The following is a 20,391-nucleotide window of genomic DNA, read 5'->3' as shown; positions in this document are numbered from 1 at the left end:
CCACACTGAAGCAACATTGAACTACCTAAGAAGGCGACAAAAAGTGGCTCCATTGCGTCGGTATGGACATAGTTTAACAAATTATCCTCCGACGATTATTCCATAATTTTTGAAACTCAACAGGTAAGAATTTGTTAATAGATCCTTTAACAGCAATTTCAATTGCGAACCATCGAGTCGAAAACTCTGAAGCTTCCTTTTGGTGCAGCACAGTTATTGAAAATTATTGAAAAATTTCCGGTAGATAAATTGTCAACTTCTCCAGTGCTTGTTCTATTAATAAAAATTGCTTTTGATTCTACTTAATTTTTGCGATGCCTGCGCCTCGTTTTTGTAACTCTATACGTAGCTCACGTGTTTCAGTTCGTACTGCATCGATCTTAACGTTCTCAGATTTTGTTTCGCGACTGAAATGGACAAAGAATTTGTTTAACATCCCTCCTTCTATTTTCCCGCGTTTGAGCCGTTCTGGTTGTAATTATTCGTGCGGTTTACTGGATTATTTGTTCCGGCCCGCTGCAGGGGAGGGTTGCATTACTGCATTGCGGAACTGAATGCGTTAGTGCACTATAAAAATTGTCGGAGGGCTCCTGATTAAAAAATACAATAGAATTCGATGTTTCTTAGATTGTGTTTTTAGTTTATTAGAACCATCCGTGAATGAAATAGGACTCTATATTTAACTATAATTGTTTGAAAGTTAAAAGAATTAATTTTTCTTTTGCGCATGTCATAAATTGACATTTTAAGAATATTATAAAGCACGTCCAAGATCAAAATTCGAAAAAATAACAGAATTATAATTTTTTTAAATTATACAACTTTTTCTATCAAAATCAAAACTATAAATCCTTCGTTTCGTAGCAATGAAAATTTTAGACATAACAATGAATCCTCAAGAACGTAATCCGGTTATTTCCTAAAAGAAGATTTTTAGGTTCCTCTTTGAGAACCATCATCAAGAACCATACTAAGAGGCTTCCGGTAAACAATGTGTTAGTATTTCCATCGTGAAGCAAGAAGATAGATCTCCCCTTGAAAAAACACAACTCCCCGTTAATCTATCACCGCATTCTAATTTCTCCATTCGTCCCTCCTCTCAACAAATGTCTCCACCGATCGCTGTACCATTTCCCCATCCCGTATCAGCCTAAGGACACAGCCATAAGTCACGACACGAAAATAGTCCCAAAAATCCGTATTTCGAGTCAGCACTCGTCCCGTTTCTAATTTTACCAAGGGTGCACAAAGCGGTTCCCAGAGCGAAAATTTCTTTCCTCCTATCCAGTGGCTCCGGCACAATGGTTGAGCAACGTTTACGCTAATTAATAGCGGATTGTGTCGCGACGTCTGACGGGTTTGACGCAACCGATCGTTAACGCGAAGGTGGGGGGGGGGGTGGAATTGGCGTGCACGAGCGCCGCGATTTCAGTTCGCGCCGGCCGAAGACCGAACTCTTCCTAGTCACGCTAATTATTTTAATCAGTCCCGTAATAAGGATGTTGCAGTCCCGGCTTGATCCCCGTTCACGGTGCGGCAACAATTATTTCTTATGTTGTATTAATGGCGGCCGCGCCGTCGGAAGTCTGGCCCATGGGGTTCCGGTCAGGGGCGCACCATGGCGTTCGAAGACCCCATTCTTCTTTTATCAACCCCTGAAGATAACTAATCACCAGTCAAAATTCTCTTATCTTTGTTTACCGATAGCTGCGCCAATGAATGATGTCTTATTTCTCCTTTTGCGTCTGATTTAATAGAAATATATTTTATTATTTGCTTTTGCTTATTTAGCTGTCCCGGAGAAAGGAAATATTTTCAGTGTTGTTAGCGAAGATAGAAAAAGTTGGAAGGTAGAGTGATGACAAAATTATAGGTAATAAATAAGCCCAGTTAGTAGAACCTTAAAGTGTCCCTATTTTGCTATTTTGGAGAATCTTTTTCGCAATGCGTGAACCTGGTTTGGCACAATTCTCGTAATTTTCTCGCAAATGCGATTCTCGGATGGTTCCCGTGGTCCCTCGACGGGACCCAAATTTTTCCCGGAGAATATGAGAAAAATTAGGCACTGTTACCAATGCGAATTGCATAATGCGGCCCTGGTTCCGGTCCGTAAGCCCGCGACCGCATGAATCGCGCGAACACGCGGAAAAATCATGAATGGACGGGAGGCCGCAGTCACTGCCGCACGTCCGGCGAACGAGGAAACCATGTTACAGCCTATAGACAGCCGAGATTAGAATTTTTAATTTGTTTCGTACACCATCTACTCGCGGCGCCCTTTAATTGCGGCGCGGGCTCGCTCATTAATCTCGCGCTGCTAAACATCGCTCACGGTTCGGCTAATCGCGAATCTCTTCACACTGGCTGATCCGAATCGTTCCGAGATAAATTATCGAAGGCTGAACAATCGAAATATGAAAAACATTTGAAAATATTGATACGGACAAAAATAATTTGGATTTTACTTAAAAAAAAAAACCCGCACCACTACTTGCCCGGAAACACTAATTATATTCACAATAAATCTCGCTTACGCTTCGCCTCGGGGAGAACGAGTTAATTGCGAGGAAGCATCTACCAATAAATTAAAAATAATTTGAACAAAATACAATTGAGGTGTGAAAGGGTTAATCGAGGCTGCGAGCAAAGCCGATCGCTATCGCGGAAGCGGATATTTTTATCTCGCGTCTGGTTCCACGGATGAAAAGTTCTTCGGCAACTTGAGCACGAAGTTTCACGCGATCCGAGCGAATTATCTACACTCGAGGAGACTTCGACGATGCGGACGGGTGCATCGTTTACGTTGCATTTTACGGTTGCATCGGGGGAGGTTGCGCGCGTTGCACCCCTCGGGGGTCGTCAAACCCACGCCGAAGACAACGAGCCGGGCGCGTCTCGCTTCTCGAAACAGTCTGCGTTACTCTTTTTAAACGCTAGGATAATTCCATAGATTGTTTCGCGCGAGCGGAGGAAGAACAGAGGAGAGGATTGGCAGAGAGTTTCGCAGCCTGGAAACAAGGGAAGCCTTTGTAGCCGCCCCCTCGATGCCAGAAGCGGAATATAATGGGGCACGTGTTCTGGCGCTGCGCTAATGACATGGTTTCAAGGAGTCCCCCATGCCGTCATTGTTCCCGCAATTTCTCCGCTCGCGAATTATACCCTATCCCCCCCCCCCCCACTTCCCTCGCATTCCTTTTGTTTCCTGTGTCATCCGATTCCTCCCTTCCGATATTGTTTCTGACCCTCTCGTCGTTGCCGCATCCTCCTTCCGGTTCGCTGGTTCCGGTGTCTCCGAGGACCCATCCGGTTGGCATAATTCGCCTTTTGCGAGGCAATCACCGCATCGCGCACCCCTGTCACTCTACGGAAACCCTCCGTTTAGTTAACGCGTTGAATGTCGCAAGATTGTCTCCGCTGGACTGCGAATCTTCACGCGAAGCGAGAATTTCGCGCACGATTAAATGACCGATTACGTGCCAGGCTCTGTACCAGAAAAATAATATAGAAAATTATGGAAACTATCTCGTCGAATGCGAGATCATGCGAGCACGCGGCAAAGCGTGAACGTTTTGCGCTCGAAGAGGGAAACGCAATTGTGCGCGCATCGCGATCGCTTTTGCGCGCAGGACTCTGACATGGCCGAATAAGGCGAAAGCGGGGCGAGGGCAGGACAGAGAGGAAAATAGGAGAGGATATCGGGCATGGGAATGTATACGGGAACAAGATCGGGCTCTCTCGGGCTCGGGCTCGGGCTCGGGCTCGGGCTCGGCACCGAGAAGAATCCGAGCGTGCGGACAGGTTCCCCAGGAAACAAGGAAAAAGAACAACGGAAGGAAGAGCCGGTTGGCGAACGGAAAAGGATAATGACGCACAGAAAGGGAAGTAAATAAGAAGAGGACAATGAGGAGGATATCGCCTGCGGCTGAACGTGTCCCGCGGCAGCCATTAAGGGCTATTGAACGGCGCCAGATCGATTCTCTCGCGTACTCTTTGTTGAAACGCGCGAGGATTTTCTCAAATCTGGATCCCCCATACTGTGTTGTCACTCGTCGATGTGATATAAATAGAATACACGTCGTTGTTGAACTAGTTTATAATTTTGCTTATATAACATCGAGTCCAGTTGCTGGAGGATTTCGATCAGACTTTTGCACACTCTTGTGTTAGGGTAACAGCTAGGTTAATGGTTTCTGTGTGGAAGGAAAAATACATTTTTAGAGACAATGGACTAGGTTCTGCCATAGCCAATTCTGAAACTATAGATTTTTTAATCAGTAACAATAATTTGAACCATAATCAAGGGAATCACATTTAAGTTTTCTATTTGTCAAAAATGAACTACGACATCTAGAAATATAGTTTTCTGTCAAAAACCAGATAATTCTATCGGGAACCTCTGTGCCAAGTTTAAACCAAATCGGGCCATTATTTTTTGTTTCAGAAAATTTTTTTAGAACACCTTGTCGAGAAAGACGACTTTAAATTGTCAATTTTATGAACTTTATGAATTTTACGAACTTTTCAGAGTATACAGTTTAGAGGCGGTACTACGTGCACGCTTGAAATATTTTTCGCAAAAAAGCCAAGTGTGAAATTGTTCGCGATTCAATTATATCCGCCACAGTTTAACACGCGTTATCGTCGTTTTACCACGGGTAAATCCGACAGTTATCGATGATAAATCGTTCCGGCGGGGCCTTCACGGTTCACTCGGCTCGAAAGAAATTTTGTCGGCCAGGTACACCAGGAAATTCACGCGCTTTTCGCCATTGTTCGGCCCCGTAATCCTTCGAGTGCCATTTAACCGACAGGCGTTCGCTCGCGCTCTCGAAACCGCGTACGTATAGGGGAAAGTTACGAGTATCGTACCATTGACGGAATTTTGACAATGGTTTCTCTTGCTTGTGCAACGTCCTGCACTTCCAAATTGTTCGAAAAGTACCATTTTGCCGATCGGTACCAGGAATCTCGTCTCGGAAATCGCACCTGTCACTGAAACAGCCACATTTAATTTGATGAAGTTGAAATAATAATTAATGAGATAAATCCTTAAAGAGGACAATACTCTTTTAAAGGCAACTTGAGGATAACACTGAACCTTGTTAATGGTCAAATGATCGATTTCTTAATGAAACAATTATTAAATGATTTCATGAGAAAGTACTGAATAAATTGTAACATCAAGCACATACCATAATAAAAATCGCTGATTCCTTGTCGTTCCGAGTTTTTTAAAATCTGAAAAAATTCTGAGGTACTTATTGTAGTCCCGAATTAAATGTGCAAGTGGTACTTCAGCCAAACGTTTAAACCTTCTTGCAGTAAAAAATGAAAATTCACAGAGGGCGATGATTTGGTAAAAATTCGCCAGTTTTTGCTTACGGATTTAGCGATCGCGCGCGATGGAGGGATCAACGGGCGGCCATTTCTGTGTATCGATTACGCAGGAAATCCGTGTGCCACGCCGTAACCTGCTTCGGTGTGTATCTAGCGGCCCGAGAGATCGCGAAAACCGAGGGGGGAAAATAAAACGGAGTAATAAACGCGAAAGAAACGAGGAGAAAAATGCACGGTTGGGCGTGTCCGGCCGCGTTAAAACGGGAGCCGCGCGTGTTTCGCAAGCGCCTCCGATATAATTACGTAAGTGGAATTGATTACTGTAATTGTTCGGGGTTCCGGCCCGCCCGGAAGCTGCACTTATAACTCCGACACTCGGTTTTCAGAAGGCTCCCGCGAGAGCCCCGCGGTCTACTTTTCCCTGCGCCAGAGCGTTGTTTATGCAAATCGAATGTAACAGCGCGAGTCCGCTTACGAAGCCGACGGGTGGTCTCTTTAATCGTCATTTTGTTCTTCGATCCTGCTTTCCTTGTAGAATCACCTCCTTGATGATCCCTTTATTCTTTCATAAACAGAGCCAATCTAGCGAGGACGAAACAGAATTGTTTCTAAACGAAGCCTCACTGATTTTAGCTTTAAAAATTTACTAGACTATGTATCATTTTCAAAAAAAAAATTGAAGTGATTTGTAAGTGTGGATTTTTTCAGATGGATTGATTTTAAAAATTGACTTTTCAGAGATGTTAAATAAAAGAAATTTTGTCAACTTTAGTTTTGAGTCGACCTGTACAACGCGGAATCCATTCCGCCGTTATTCCCGGAACGATATTCCCTGAAAGATCACTATAAAACCACCGCGATCCAGCCTGATAAATCGACTCGATTCACTGTATCGATTTAATTATATTATAACACCGGCGCGACGTCGACTTTTTATGCAAATCGGACAATCCATGATTTCATAGTGTCTGACCTTAATTTACGCCCGCTTAATTACGCCGTAAAAGAGGTGCATTGGATCGTGTACCAGGAACGTAGAATTTATGGGCGGCCATTACGTTGGTATCGCGTTTCCACGTGCATTTTTCCAATTTCCGTCAGCCGTTTATGTAAATCTCGTGTTCCTGCTGGCTGCGGAGTGTCGCCGTTTATTATCGGCAGCATTTTCTCACCTGTTTAACGTGTAATTTCAACGAAAAAGATCATTCCGATGTCCGACCAGTACTTCTATTTTATAATGATATCTAATTACCTTGTTGCTGGTGCGGATGACAAAGTTGCCGAGGATAATTTCCACGTTCTTTTCATTCGCTTTGCATGTTATACAAAATGGTCTAGGTAGAAATATTTAGTATCCCATATTTCGTTCTCGAATGGAGGAAATTTTCAAACAAGTAAAAACATGAATTAATTTAAGAGCAAGTGGCGTATAATGTACAGGGTGGTCAACCTAAGGCCTACGTATCTCCTTCAGTTATGGTGGTATAAAAAGTATATTTTCTGCAATTTATTAAAAATGAGTTCCATGTTTAATTTTAATATCACAGAAAATTGACATTTATTGCCCATGTGAAAGATAGTGTTCCCTGTAGTGTTGTAAATTTATAGTCAATTTCGTTGAATTCGCTTCTGTATAGAAATTGAACTATTGAACTAATTATTAATCTGATTGATCGGCCGATTTTGCCGCGGATTAACGTTGCGCAATAAGTCATTCGCGATTCCCAGTCAGTGGAACTATGGGACTGTGGGACTCCCCCATGCGTTGCGAGCCCGTGGCGAAAAGCGGCGATGGGAAAATCGCTGGTAACGGTGCGCGTGCGAAACAAAAGAGGATCGGTGTATTCTTTTCTACCCTCCCCCCTCCCCTCTCGTTCGAGTATTGTACCTGGCGGCGCATTAAACACGTGGGAGTCTTTTGCGCCGCCGCTCTGCGATATCCCCAGTGGGTTACAGGAAGTGAGATTCGAGCACTTTACGATTTCACTATTGGACACTTGAAACTCGCGGATGTAACGAGACGCGCTTATACGAACAAACCGCCCACGCGGATCGAGGCTGCCTCGGATCTAAACAAAGATCCGTTGGATCCGCGCTAACCGGCGGGTTTCACCGATTGTTGCGCACACCGCCAGCAAAAATGCGTTTCTTCTTTCCCCGGACTGCGATTCGGTGGAAACACTATGCGCGGTATCCAGCGAATTAGCGAAGTACTAAATCGACTCGTGGCCCTCGCAATCGATTAATCGAGCCCACTTGCAATTTCTTTAATATTTTCTTTTTTTAAATTATCGTATTAAAAAGAAAATGTTTCAACCAAAAATTGCATCTGTCGTTCACAAAACCGTGTAAAAATACTTTTTCGAAAACCCCGTTTTGAATCACCTCTAAATAAAGATCCCTAGTCCAGCGATTTTCTGCCGGTGATTTGCGAGATTTTTGTGAACGCTGCAGCTTCAAAGTGAAATTGACCACGAAAATCACAAAGTATGAAATTTCATTGAAGCAAAATCATTGTGCGGAGAATACTAGTGTGCTGCGAAAAGAATATTGAAAATCGCTGGATCGCTAAGTTTCTTGGTTAACTGGCCTAAACAGTAATTTAGCAGGGCGGAGGTTCACGGAAAAATAGCTTATTCTTTCGGGAAAGATAACGCTGTAATTTTCGTTCGGAAAATTTATAGCACAAAAATACTGAAGTTCCGCTTGATGTCCGATATCCGAAGAGATAAGAGAGAGAGAGAGAGAGAATTTTTCCGTGAAACTCATGCTTTCGTCGTTCAGACTCAGCCGGATCGTATCGAGAGGCGGCATTTTATTTTCAACGCCTATTTTCGTTTCAGACACGCCTCTGTCACCGATGGGGCCGTCGTCGCCGAGTCAGGAGGGTCTATTCACGGATCCTCGATTTTTATCCTTGGAGAAGCAGCTCAATATCGAACTCAAGGTAGACGTCGTTTATTAAATAAAAAAAAGAAAAAAACCAACCGGAAACAGGAGGGGAACAGAGAAGAAGGAAAACCCAAGTCCCTCCAAGACCGAATTCAATCGTATTCGAACAATACGTCAATTTAACCTTCGCATTACTTCAATTACTGTCCCTGTCGAGCGACGGCGGCGAATCGCGTTGCAAATCGCTCGCATCAATGTTGCAGAAACTGCAACCTTCAGCTTGTCCCGTTATGCCATTCGAGAGTAATTGCTAAACCGGTGATTTCGTGCATTAGCTACGTTCAGAACGTCTCGCAATTAGTATAATTGCTAGTACCCCTCGGTGCATGAACAAATCGAACAGGCAACATTTTGTTCTTTTCGTGGCGCGGTGTTGCTTGCGTTCGAGAAAGTCGGGTTTGAAAATTTGGCTCTTGGCTCGCGTGTCTGGCCATTGCTTGCTATTTCTACTTGCCTGGGTGTAGAGTAACAGTGTCGCTCTACGACGATGCGAAATTAATCAAAATTTCTCGCGAACGCGATTTTATAATCTCGATAATACAATATAATAATTATAACCGGTCATTTTCGGTAGTTTATTCTTTAATCGCCATGATTACTGTATCGCCGGCTTTTATTAGCAAATTAATAACTCGTTCGAAGGACAATCGGCTCTCCCTGGTTACGTAACGATTGTCTTTATAGGTTCGCGTTCGAACGAACGGCATTAAAGTCTTTTTCTCGTTACTTTCGCGCACGGTTTTTGTCCGAGGATCCACGCAGAAGCAGAATTGCGCGAGCATCCAGTTAATCGTTTATTCCACTTTCACGCCGAGATTTTAGTTAGGGCCTCCGAGGACTTTCGATCGCGGCTCGTGCGAATCGTTCGAGGAAAACGCGCGATTGCGCCAAGATCCACGCTCCGCTAATTACGTTTATTGTTTACGCATAAACGTGGAAGGCCGGTTATTATTTCGTACCGATCGTCTCCATACGGTGAGCGCGTGTGTCGTAATCGCGCGTGTAATGACGATCGCGCGAGCACCGTAACAATCCGTCTGCAATTCGCGAGCGATTAACCGAAGAAGACGGTAACAGTTCCACTCGGGCTCTTGTGTGAGTCAGCACTGAATCGTCGGCAGCTTTTTTTCCACTAAAGATAGCTTCCACACATCGCGTCGCACGGCGATTTATACTAATCGGTGGCCGCGACGAGCTTTGAACTTGCTTTTGTGGGCTCGTTCGCGAGATCAATTCAGGCGAGTTCAATCCAATCGCGAATATAACTCTTCCCTTCCCCCCTCTTTCCCCTCTTCGTTCGCTCTTCTTGTACGCGAACATTTAAACGTTTCTTTCACTTGCAAAAGCTAACCCTGCAGAAATGTCGAATGGAAATTATGGGGAATATTTTATTTGAAGTGAAAGAACATTCTTGACGATCAAATAAATCGTAAACTGACACAGAGCGTAATAGAACCGAGTAGAACATTCGACCGGAAACCCGAGAACATTTCTAAAGAATTAAATTGATCGAATGAGTTCTTTAGAAATCAATATAGCAAACGATTTAACAGTACTCGGTACGATATATATTTTATTCGACACTTGAGAATATTTGTGATAGCTTGGAAATATAGCTCTGACTGATTTTAACATATTCAGTAATTACATTTACCACTCTTAATGTCCACCTATGATTGAATGTCGAACGACCTTTTTATTAGAGTAGTTTAACTAGGATTAACTACGCGCAGTCTAGACGCGTTAATTAAAAGCAAAATTGTAGAAAAAACCACCAGTGCGTCGCCTGCAAAACATTTAATCATACATTGCTTAATGCAGCGTCACTTAATTTTCTCATTACTCTGCCGCCTGCGACTATAAACATTCACCGAGTGACGTTTCTAAAACGCAAACATCAATTTCATTTACAAAACAGCGACACGCAAACAGCAACTTCTAATGATCTTTACTGAATGCTCGCGGGTCTTTTTAATCGCGTTGACGCAACGTTTTTGACTTTTGATACTATCAGCGATAAATAAAATGTCGATTTTGTAGAAAATATAAATTTTTTCTGTCATTTCTCCGAACACATTAATTCTTCTTGAACTTGTTTATTACATCCAATCTACGAAATAAATGCATTTCTATTAGATCGTAACAGAAATCCGTTGCATGAATATATTCATGAGTATATTCTAATCTGAATGATTTAGTTGTGACTCATAGCAAGCGTACATAACCGTGATTAATAGACGGCGGGTTTGATGCATTTATGACAAGAATAAAATAGGTGAAGAAATAAATAGGTGCAATTTGAAATACTAAACACATTACAAGAAAAAAAAATAAATAAAAATAAAGTAAAATAAAAATTAATTTGTTGCAATTCAAGCAGAAAATTTGGGTTTTGTGATGAAATGCAACCACTTAAAATCAACTGTCCTACAATTCATTGACTGCAGTTCCATGCTGCGTAAATAAATTGATGGGGATACTGAAAATAGCCGGACGTATTTATGTTGGAAATATATTTGATTTAATTTGACGCGAGTCTCATGCGTCGTTGCCAATCAATTCTTGAACGGCTTCTTTCGCCGTTCTGACTTTTTCGCAGAGTACACATCCGCCGCGCAAAAACAGGGCCAGGTGTAATTAGAGTTAATCGGCGTAAACTGCAGGCTTTCTTCGCCTCCGAGAGCACCAAGTGGAAGTTTTTCGTGGATCATTCGCGGTCCACGTGACAGGAAACGTGTGTCGATCGGCGAACTTTGATTCTGTTGACGGTGCTCGAGAGATTCAATCACGCTCGCATCAGCTACCGAATGATCGATGAGCCTCGAACTATCGATTCTGGCACCGACCCAATATCCGCGAATGTCAACGAATCCGAAATCCCGAAGCGTTGATCCGCCCCACGGCAAAATCGTATCTTTACGTCATATTACGCGATCCGTTGCAGACCGTAATAGGCTTAGCTATCGAGCTGGTGAATACCTACGATGTTTAGGAAACGCGTAGTCTCCCGTCGGCCCTCGCGTGTAAAACAACGGAAATGCCGAAATTTTCGTGGCGAAAGGTGAACCGCGAAAATAAAACGATCATCAGATTCTGCAGGACGGTATATAAATATATTCCTCTTGGAACAACTTGACCCACGATTTGTGACTCTGCTGCACAATGTTCCATCAGTTTATCAACCAAATTTGAAAATTGGCGATCGCAGGAAAATTCAGTTCATAGAAGAACGGTAGTTCGCTAACATCACTACCAATCCTTTGAACAATAAAAGCACCAAAAACTGAAATTACTGACTTGCAGTGCCCCGTAAAAATTGAAAGAACTATCAGTCTTTTGAACAATAAAAGCACCAAAAACTAAAATTACTGACTTGCAATGCCCCGTAAAAATTGAAAGAACTATCAGTCTTTTGCACAATAAAAGCACCAAAAACTAAAATTACTGACTTGCAGTGCCCCGTAAAAATTGAAAGAACTATCAGTTTTTCGCACAATAGAAGCACCAAAAACTAAAATTAGTGACTTGCAATGCCCCGTAAAAATTGAAAGAACTATCAGTCTTTTGCACAATAAAAGCACCAAAAACTAAAATTACTGACTTGCAATGCCCCGTAAAAAATTGAAAGAACTATCAGTTTTTCGCACAATAAAAGCACCAAAAACTAAAATTAGTGACTTGCAGTGCCCCGTAAAAATTGAAAGAACTATCAGTTTTTCGCACAATAAAAGCACCAAAAACTAAAATTAGTGACTTGCAATGCCCCGTAAAAATTGAAAGAACTATCAGTCTTTTGCACAATAAAAGCACCAAAAACTAAAATTACTGACTTGCAATGCCCCGTAAAAAATTGAAAGAACTATCAGTTTTTCGCACAATAAAAGCACCAAAAACTAAAATTAGTGACTTGCAGTGCCCCGTAAAAATTGAAAGAACTATCAGTTTTTCGCACAATAAAAGCACCAAAAACTAAAATTAGTGACTTGCAATGCCCCGTAAAAATTGAAAGAACTATCAGTCTTTTGCACAATAAAAGCACCAAAAACTAAAATTACTGACTTGCAATGCCCCGTAAAAAATTGAAAGAACTATCAGTTTTTCGCACAATAAAAGCACCAAAAACTAAAATTAGTGACTTGCAATGCCCCGTAAAAATTGAAAGAACTATCAGTCTTTTGCACAATAAAAGCACCAAAAACTAAAATTACTGACTTGCAGTGCCCCGTAAAAATTGAAAGAACTATCAGTCTTTTGCACAATAAAAGCACCAAAAACTAAAATTAGTGACTTGCAATGCCCCGTAAAAATTGAAAGAACTATCAGTTTTTTAAACAATAAAAGCGCCAAAAACTAAAATTACTGACTTGCAGTGCCCCGTAAAAATTGAAAGAACTATCAGTCTTTTGCACAATAAAAGCACCAAAAACTAAAATTACTGACTTGCAGTGCCCCGTAAAAATTGAAAGAACTATCAGTCTTTTGCACAATAAAAGCGCCGAAAACTGAAATTACTGACTTGCAGTGCCCCGTAAAAATTAGAAAAATTATCAAATCCTTTGAATAATAAAAGCACCGTGTACTACTATGCCTAAGTTGCAACGTCCCGTGTTAAATTTCACACGTAACGAGTGCAGGAATAAATAAACATGCTCGAAACTTTCCCACGAAAACGGCTGTGCGGTATTCGCAACAGTGAGGCGTAAATAGCTGACAGTAATCGTGAAGCGAGGGTTAAATAGATTTGCACGATGTATGGAACAAGTCCGGACGATTTGACGAGTGGTTCGAAAATCATTGGTTGGAAGGGACTCGGTTTTTAGAAAGGGTGTTCCCCGATCGTGTTCTCGTTTCCCAGTTCTGGTAATTTGTTGGTTAATACGTGTTCCCGTTGGCGTTAAAGGTGAAGCAGGGGGCGGAGAACATGATCCAGAGTTTAACGAGCGGCAGGGACAAGAAGTTGCTGCAGGAGGCGCAGCAAATGCTGGACGATTCCCGTGCGAAAATCGAGTTCCTACGTATGCGGATAATGAAGGTGCGACAGGCTCGTCAGCAACAAGAACGCGGCGATGCACCGCCGCCGAACGGAGAAGCAACTAGCAATAAAGGTACGGTGTTTTCCTTGTTCCTTGTTCCTTGTTCCATGGTCCAATCTGTGATTCATTAGGCAACGCCGTGCCCCCCGGAAGCCTCATGTTTTTCAAGATTGCAAATATGCCGCTTCGCCCTTCTTCTCTGCCAATTCTTAGACTCGTTAGTCCTGAAATCGACAAACTGAGTCTGTGAACCCATCACTTTCGGCGGTATTCAGAATTTGGAGCAAAAAACAATGTAAACGTGGCGAAGTCCTTCTTTTAACGATACTCCAAAATTTTCACTAATTTTTATTTTAGCTCCCTCCGTGAGTTTCTCAGTAATTGGGCCGTTCACATCTTTGGGATTTTTAAATATTTTAATAATTTTCACTTTTTATGATACTGACACTGAGCATGATACTGAGTGGAAAAAAAATTGAAGGAACTTTTAGAATAAAATCTATATTTTTTCGTCAATTTTCTTTACGGTTTATTTTGCGGAGTTAATCGACTTGGCAAGTGAGCGGCTCAATGAATAATTCCGTCTTTTAATTTCGATTTTATGGTGAACGATCAGCAGCCACCTTTTGCATAATAATTAAACCTTGACAGACGAGGTGAGTCCAACTGAAGCCATTTTTCGCTCAACAGAACATTTCTATTGCGATCAGAGTGTACGATCAGCGGGTACCTTTTGCATAATACTTAATCGAACCCTGGTAAACAAGGTGAATCCGAGTGAAGCCATTTCACACTTAAAAGCTTCGGTGAAAGGTCCGAGGTCACAAGTTTAGCTTCCAGTGTAATGCAATTAATTTCGGCGACAACAAATTTTAGGAAAATCATTGGTTAGTAATTCAACCAACGTGTTAACACCGATCGTTTTTATCGTTCACAAAGATTCGCGGTCTATATTTCCTTTTGGGCGTTCCACAATAAACAATTGCAAATGCGGAGAAAATGACAGAAACCCGAAAACTTCTAGTGCACGCCGGGCCGTCGGAAGTTCCAGGAACCGCGTATGGAGCGAACGAGCAGTTGCGCACCTGCGATACGCAATTAGTCGCAATTAAAATTCTGTCCCCCCGTCCTCTTATCGATATTTCTTCCCGATAGGTCGTGATTCATGCTGCGAACGCGTTCGAGCCCGTTGCACGACGCTAACTGTTGAAACATATCCCAGAGCCTGTCCATGAAATGTGATAGTAATTCGGTGGAAGTTACCGAAGGACGTTCGTAGAATGGTGGCTCTCCGTTCCCAGCGAATTGTTGTTCTTTTCCCTTTTTTCGTTCGCAGTATTGTAACTCCTTCGACGCGAATAATTTTCGGTTAACGAGGCCAGCTCAACGTTGCCGGAGCGACGAAGGGACTCGAGTAATTGCATTGTGCTCGAACAGGGAAATTTATACAACTTTCATAATTGCAATAATTGTCACATATCGAACCGGTCATTCAACAGTTCAGAAAGATCAATTAAACATAATAAAACAAAGTTTCAGCTCAGAAATGTTCACCACTATAGCTGTATCGACAGACTCAAAAATAGATGCTGACATTATAGTACGTTTTATTGATACATTGCGCCAGGGTTTAAATAATTGAAGCTCTGAATAGACAATGTATTTCTGTGCGACTGTTCGTAGACTGTCGATCGATCGATAAATATACACACGCACACCTCGATCTCGAAAATCCGCCATTATCCGTTCCACTTGACCCGTCCACGAGATGTGCGATTCCGAAAGAGTCGAATGCACGTCCTGCCACGATTCGGAGGACACCGGCAGTCTCGCGTGACGTAAAATCAATCTCGCTTTCGGTCCCGACATCAGCAGATCGCTGGTCGTATTTCAGTGCGTCGCCATTCGCGGACAAATCCTCTTCCATCTCTATGTGCTTTCGATCCATCTTCGCGAGGACCAGTTCAGACGATCATGGACCGACCTTCTTGCGTAAGAACTGCGTCGCCCTGCGCATACCACGATTCTCTTCATCTAACACAATTTTTCCGCGAAACTCAACGTACCTCGCAATAATTAAACAAGGAAACAGAAACATAAGATTTCGTGCATTTTTGTACTCGTTCGAATAATGGACTTCACGCTTAGAAACTGGAGCACATCTTTATTAACCCTTTGCACTCGGCGCTATATTCATTCTGAAACTAGATTTTTATTCCGTCTTAGAATATTTTCATTTTCTTCATACGAAACTGATCCGATTTCCACATATAATATTGAAATGTTTAGTGATCTATCGAATACAAATTTTGTAATGTAACAAATATTTTGTAAAATTTCTCGTAATTTCTTTGAAATAGTGCCACAATAATTTCTAGTGGTGCTTCAGAGTCACCACTCGAGTGCAAAGGGTTAAAATGTCCTCTTGATTTTTAACCTCCCGAGATTTTTAAACGTCATATCTTCCGTCTTTCTACTTTTTCCGAATGAATAAACGCTGGACTGCATTTTTGCAGAAACCGAGGCTCTGCAGATTTCATAGACTCACATTTAGGCTTGATACATCTGACCAGCTGAGTCAGGATTCGCTTCGTCTGCATTCTCAATAATAAAACAACGAGTCGGGGCATTTTAACGATCTGCCAAAAAATGGGAAACCCTGCAGACGTGGATTTGTATAGCTGAGTCAGGATTTGCACCCTCTTCGTTTTCCACCCTTGAATCTTTTAACGGAAGAATTTCCCTTTCATTACTCTTCTTAACCCTTTGCACTCGAAGCTATTTTAACTCCGAAACAAAACATTTCTTCCAACCTATAAAATTACCCTTCTATATATTTCTTTCCGTGTTATACATACGAAAATGGCACAATTTCTTCGTGCAATACTAAAATGTTTAGTCATTTATTGAATACACACAAATTTAATAATGTAAAAAATAGTTTGAATAATGATACACAAAGTTTTAGTGGCGCCTTACAGTCGCCATTCGAGTGCTAAGGGTTAACCCATTAACTCTCAAGAATTTTTTTTTAAATTTTAGCAAACGATGGACAGAACATCTAGTCAATCTTAGACGGCGCTAGAAGCAGACAAATATAATCTTGTTATCCTGTACTCAAGCGAGTACAATGGGCGCTAATGGGTTAAGAAACAAATAACAAGTGTAAATTTTCGTAGTCGTCTAACGGAAGCGCACAACCCCCAGAAAATGTTCCCTTATCGTACAACCCCCGCGTTTCCCAGCGAGATCGAATTTCCCGAGCAAACGAACGGCGTTTCCCCGTCGATTTGACAGAATTATAGCAGAGGGGGACTCTGTGCACTATGATTCCAGATAAATACGAGCCCAGCCTGGAGCTCGCGTTAGAGGAAAGGGTGGAGGAGCTGCGACACCGTTTGCGGATCGAAGCTGCGGTGGTGGAGGGGGCTAAGAACGTGATACGTCTGCTACAAAGTGCCAAAGTCGCTGATAAGAAGGCGTTAACGGAGGTACAGTATCATTTCCTGTTCAATGCACGCGCGACGATATAGGATACGAGCGACTGACGTACCGATAATGAAAAGCTTTTGTGCTGTTCGGTCGCCGATACGAGTCGCGTCAAAAGCGAACTATCCGTCCGGGCGTTATTAACAGACGCGCATTCTTCGGCCGCGATATTATTGGACAATGTATTCGAGACGGTCTTTCACGCGTGGAAATTCCCTGTCGATGTTTTCTGTCCGTGGAATCTCGTTTGCGAGACAGCAAACCTTCATAACGCGCGATTCGCTCTGGTCTCGAAAAAGAAAGGAAAAATAGAAAACATTCGCGACACGTATCTTCCGTCGTTGCGAACAATCGATCGGACGATTGCGTAATATTGTATGAAACAGCTGTCGATTGAGTGTCGTCAAGCGTGTTACCTCGGTAAGTATCGCGTCGTGTCTCTGCTTCCGTTTCGTCTGAACCGATGGAAATCTGTTTCGTCTTGGTTAATGGAAAAGGAGTGTAGCATAGTCGGTCTTTTGGGACCATCTCAAGAAACACGATAAACGATACGCTTGTGGCTGGCAGGTACAAGCCGACAAATCTGTTTTTCATTTGCTGAAAGTTTGTCGCCTGCCTGGTGAGATCAGTGAATTCGGATTAATTCCCGTTGTCGTTGTCCCAGCTTGTTCGAGCCTCTCGAGTGTCCTGTACATTCAAACGCCCGAGGAGGATCAGATACTGATCGATTCTTCCGTGTCCTCTGGGACTTTCTTTGCTATAGAGACCGGGAGGAATTCTTCTTTTCACACATATCAAATTCACACATTTATACAGATGAAATTTATTTTTCCGCGATTTGATTTGAAGTTGTGCTCGAAAAGTAAAACTTTACGGTTAAGGCTAACTATAGGAGCTTCGCAGAATTTGATCAGCTATCTACGAGATGATCGTTTACAAGAAGGATATACCACAGACACACGATCAGTACCTTATTTTAGTCTACTTGCGTCAGCTGGCCAACACGTAAAAGAGGACTATTCACCGAACGTGACACTCGAAAACTTCGAACGGAGCCTCACAAAGTCAGCATGGTTCCTCGAGTGCCTCTTCGGGTCACAGAGTTGACGTTCCGATCGCACAAACGAATCTCCGAACGAAGTAGCAATCTAAACGATCATATTCACGTCGTCTTTAATATGCAACTCGAATGTGCACCCTTGTCAGTTAGGCTTAGGATATGTGCAAGTTAATGTGCCACAAAGCAGTGTTGTCCCTCGAAATAGCCGTTCAGCAAGGTGCTAAGAGGTGCCTTCTTGGGTTCGATAAGAAAGGAGATTAAAAACGATGATTTATGATACTTTTAAAATGGTGGCCCGAGTCGAACCTGTGTCGTAGTCCCAGAATCTGTGCTCGAGACGGGATCGTTCAACGACCACGAAGAACAGAGCCATCGAAACGTTCCGAAGCCTGCATTTTCCTACGTTCGCGTGCAGAGACCTGTTGGATGGACCTAGCAGTAAAAGGGTCGATAAAAGGGATTAACGGTCCGGAAGTATTTCAAGTTTACGTCTCACCGGGGTCCAAGCTATTTTACATACGAAGAGAAACTGTGGACTCAACATTATCATATCAAGTGTAGAAAGGAAAATATTTATATTTTAGTGAAAACTTATTAACCCCTTGCCGTACTTTGACGAGTCTGGCTCGTCATGAGAATTTCGGACCAAACGTAAACATTAACATTGCGAGTCAGGTTCGTAGTGGTAATATCGCGTCAAACATAAATATCACGAGTCTGACTCGTATTCGAAAGTTCGAACCAAAGATGAATTGGCGCTTGGGCCCGAATTCTTCCGAGCTAAAAGGTACGGCAAGGGGTTAACAATAAATATTGCCAATAAGCTTAACGTAAAGGCTGCAGGATCTCTCCATTTAATTTGTATGCCAAGGGGTTAATATACAGGGTCATCCGTTTTTAAACGGCCAAACGTCAACCAGCTATAGAGGACCCCAAATGAAACAACTTTCACCCCTAACACTTTTTTTTTATTCGGTCTTGATTCTTAGATAATTGCAAAAACCCGTCATTTTTTGCGTTCACTTAAGATTAAATATATTAGGACTGCAATTATGTATCTTGATGATTTTTCCTTTGTTTGGTTTAAAATAAATAGGGGCATCTTTCTTATTAAGTCAACTTTTTTGTATGACCTTTGGATCTTGGTTTTTTTGACATGGGGCACGCCGTGGAGACTGAATGAAATAACTTCGAATCAAAAAAAAGTGTTAGGGGTGAAAGCTGTTCCATTTGGGGTCCTCTATAGCTGGTTGACGTTTGGCCGTTTAAAAACGGATGACCCTGTATATTCAGAGTAATGGTCAGATAACAAGATGATTTAAACTTGATTTTTGCCACCATATACGCGGCATTGGAGCTGGCAAGTAAAAGTGGCCATGCCGCTTATATGGCGGCATTGGTCAGTTAAGGGTTAATAAGTCTAAGCTACCTCTGAAACGAATGCAGAGCCGAAAGCTCGAACGGAGGTCCGAGTGGACCCTGTGTCGAGACTCGTAGCCTCGGAATCGTTGGCCGACGTGGTCTCGGCTTGCGCGTCGCTGGCGTACACGCACCGGTCCCGAAATAGCGGCTAATCCCCGCTACCCCGTCGCCTTCTATGACGCCTTTTCGGGTCGGGCTTAGTTGCCACCTCTCGAGGGGAGCTGGCGCAACCCAGTCGTAGGCAACGCGATAAACCAACGACATGTGTGCCAATCAACCGCGGACCGAGATCAGGGTAGACGCGCGTGTCCTGTCGGAGGACCTTCCTGGAGACTTTGCCGGTGCCCGCGGCTAGAATCATCATCGCCGGAACTATGACCTGATTCCTCGACAAGACTGACCATCTCTCTCCCTCTCTTTCTCTCTCTCTCTCTTTCTGTTTCATCCGGTCACTCTCCTGTACACACCAAGAAGACTGACGTGTCTCCGGGTCGAAGACATCAAGAGGATACCTGTGGATACACTTGATCTGCAGTAGCAGACTCTCTAGACCTCTCGAAGATTTTCCGTTGATCGTTGAAGATCGAGAATCTACGGACCGAAAACGGAGGATCCCGGAAGACGGTTCTCGACAACGTGCATTTATTTCGACCGGTTATCGGGGGATCGATCTCTCGCCGATCAAAAGGTGGTCGATACCGACGTACCGAAGCGATCATCTGGTTTTCCAGGTATATTCGGCGCGGCCGCGGCGACGTTGCTCCAAATTTATGCCGGTGCTAATTATACCGCGGCCCGACGCGCGCCGTTTGTCACCAAAAACCAGCGGGCTGACCCGACCCTCGAAATCCGCTGTCGCCGCGGAATCAACGTAAATATTATGGACAACGGATCCGATCGCTGAGACAACAAATTCTTCCGACCGTCCGTCCGTCCATTGTACCTCGTCATCGTCGTCGGATGTCGTCGTGCAAGCGTGGCAAAGTGTTTTACCATTTTCCGGCGATACCGCGAGCCGCGAGAGCGGTCGATCACTGCGGCCGCCGCGCTGAAAATAGACCGCGGAGACGCAATATCGTCGAATCGCCGTCTTTCCGC

The 20,391-nt window shown here is 43.1% G+C and overlaps 1 protein-coding gene across 3 annotated transcripts in view; it reads left to right on the top strand.

Annotated features, from left to right (window-relative positions):
• The window catches only part of Pkn (serine/threonine-protein kinase N), a 58,669-nt gene that overhangs the window by 24,790 nt on the left and 13,488 nt on the right, over nt 1–20,391 (top strand). For all 3 annotated transcript variants that reach the window (XR_013082765.1, XM_076793343.1, XM_076793342.1), the window contains exons 4-6: nt 8,181–8,284; nt 13,190–13,394; nt 16,659–16,813. Coding sequence is in view for 2 of the 3 variants with exons in the window: in XM_076793343.1 (XP_076649458.1) it covers nt 8,181–8,284; nt 13,190–13,394; nt 16,659–16,813 (464 nt within the window). In the remaining variant the exon portion in view is untranslated. The remainder of the gene's footprint in view (nt 1–8,180; nt 8,285–13,189; nt 13,395–16,658; nt 16,814–20,391) is intronic.

Source organism: Halictus rubicundus, chromosome 9, assembly GCF_050948215.1.
Source record: "Halictus rubicundus isolate RS-2024b chromosome 9, iyHalRubi1_principal, whole genome shotgun sequence".
Taxonomy (NCBI): Eukaryota; Metazoa; Arthropoda; class Insecta; order Hymenoptera; family Halictidae; genus Halictus; species Halictus rubicundus.
Note: the sequence above shows the minus strand (reverse complement) of the source record. Positions and strands in the feature narration are given on the sequence as shown.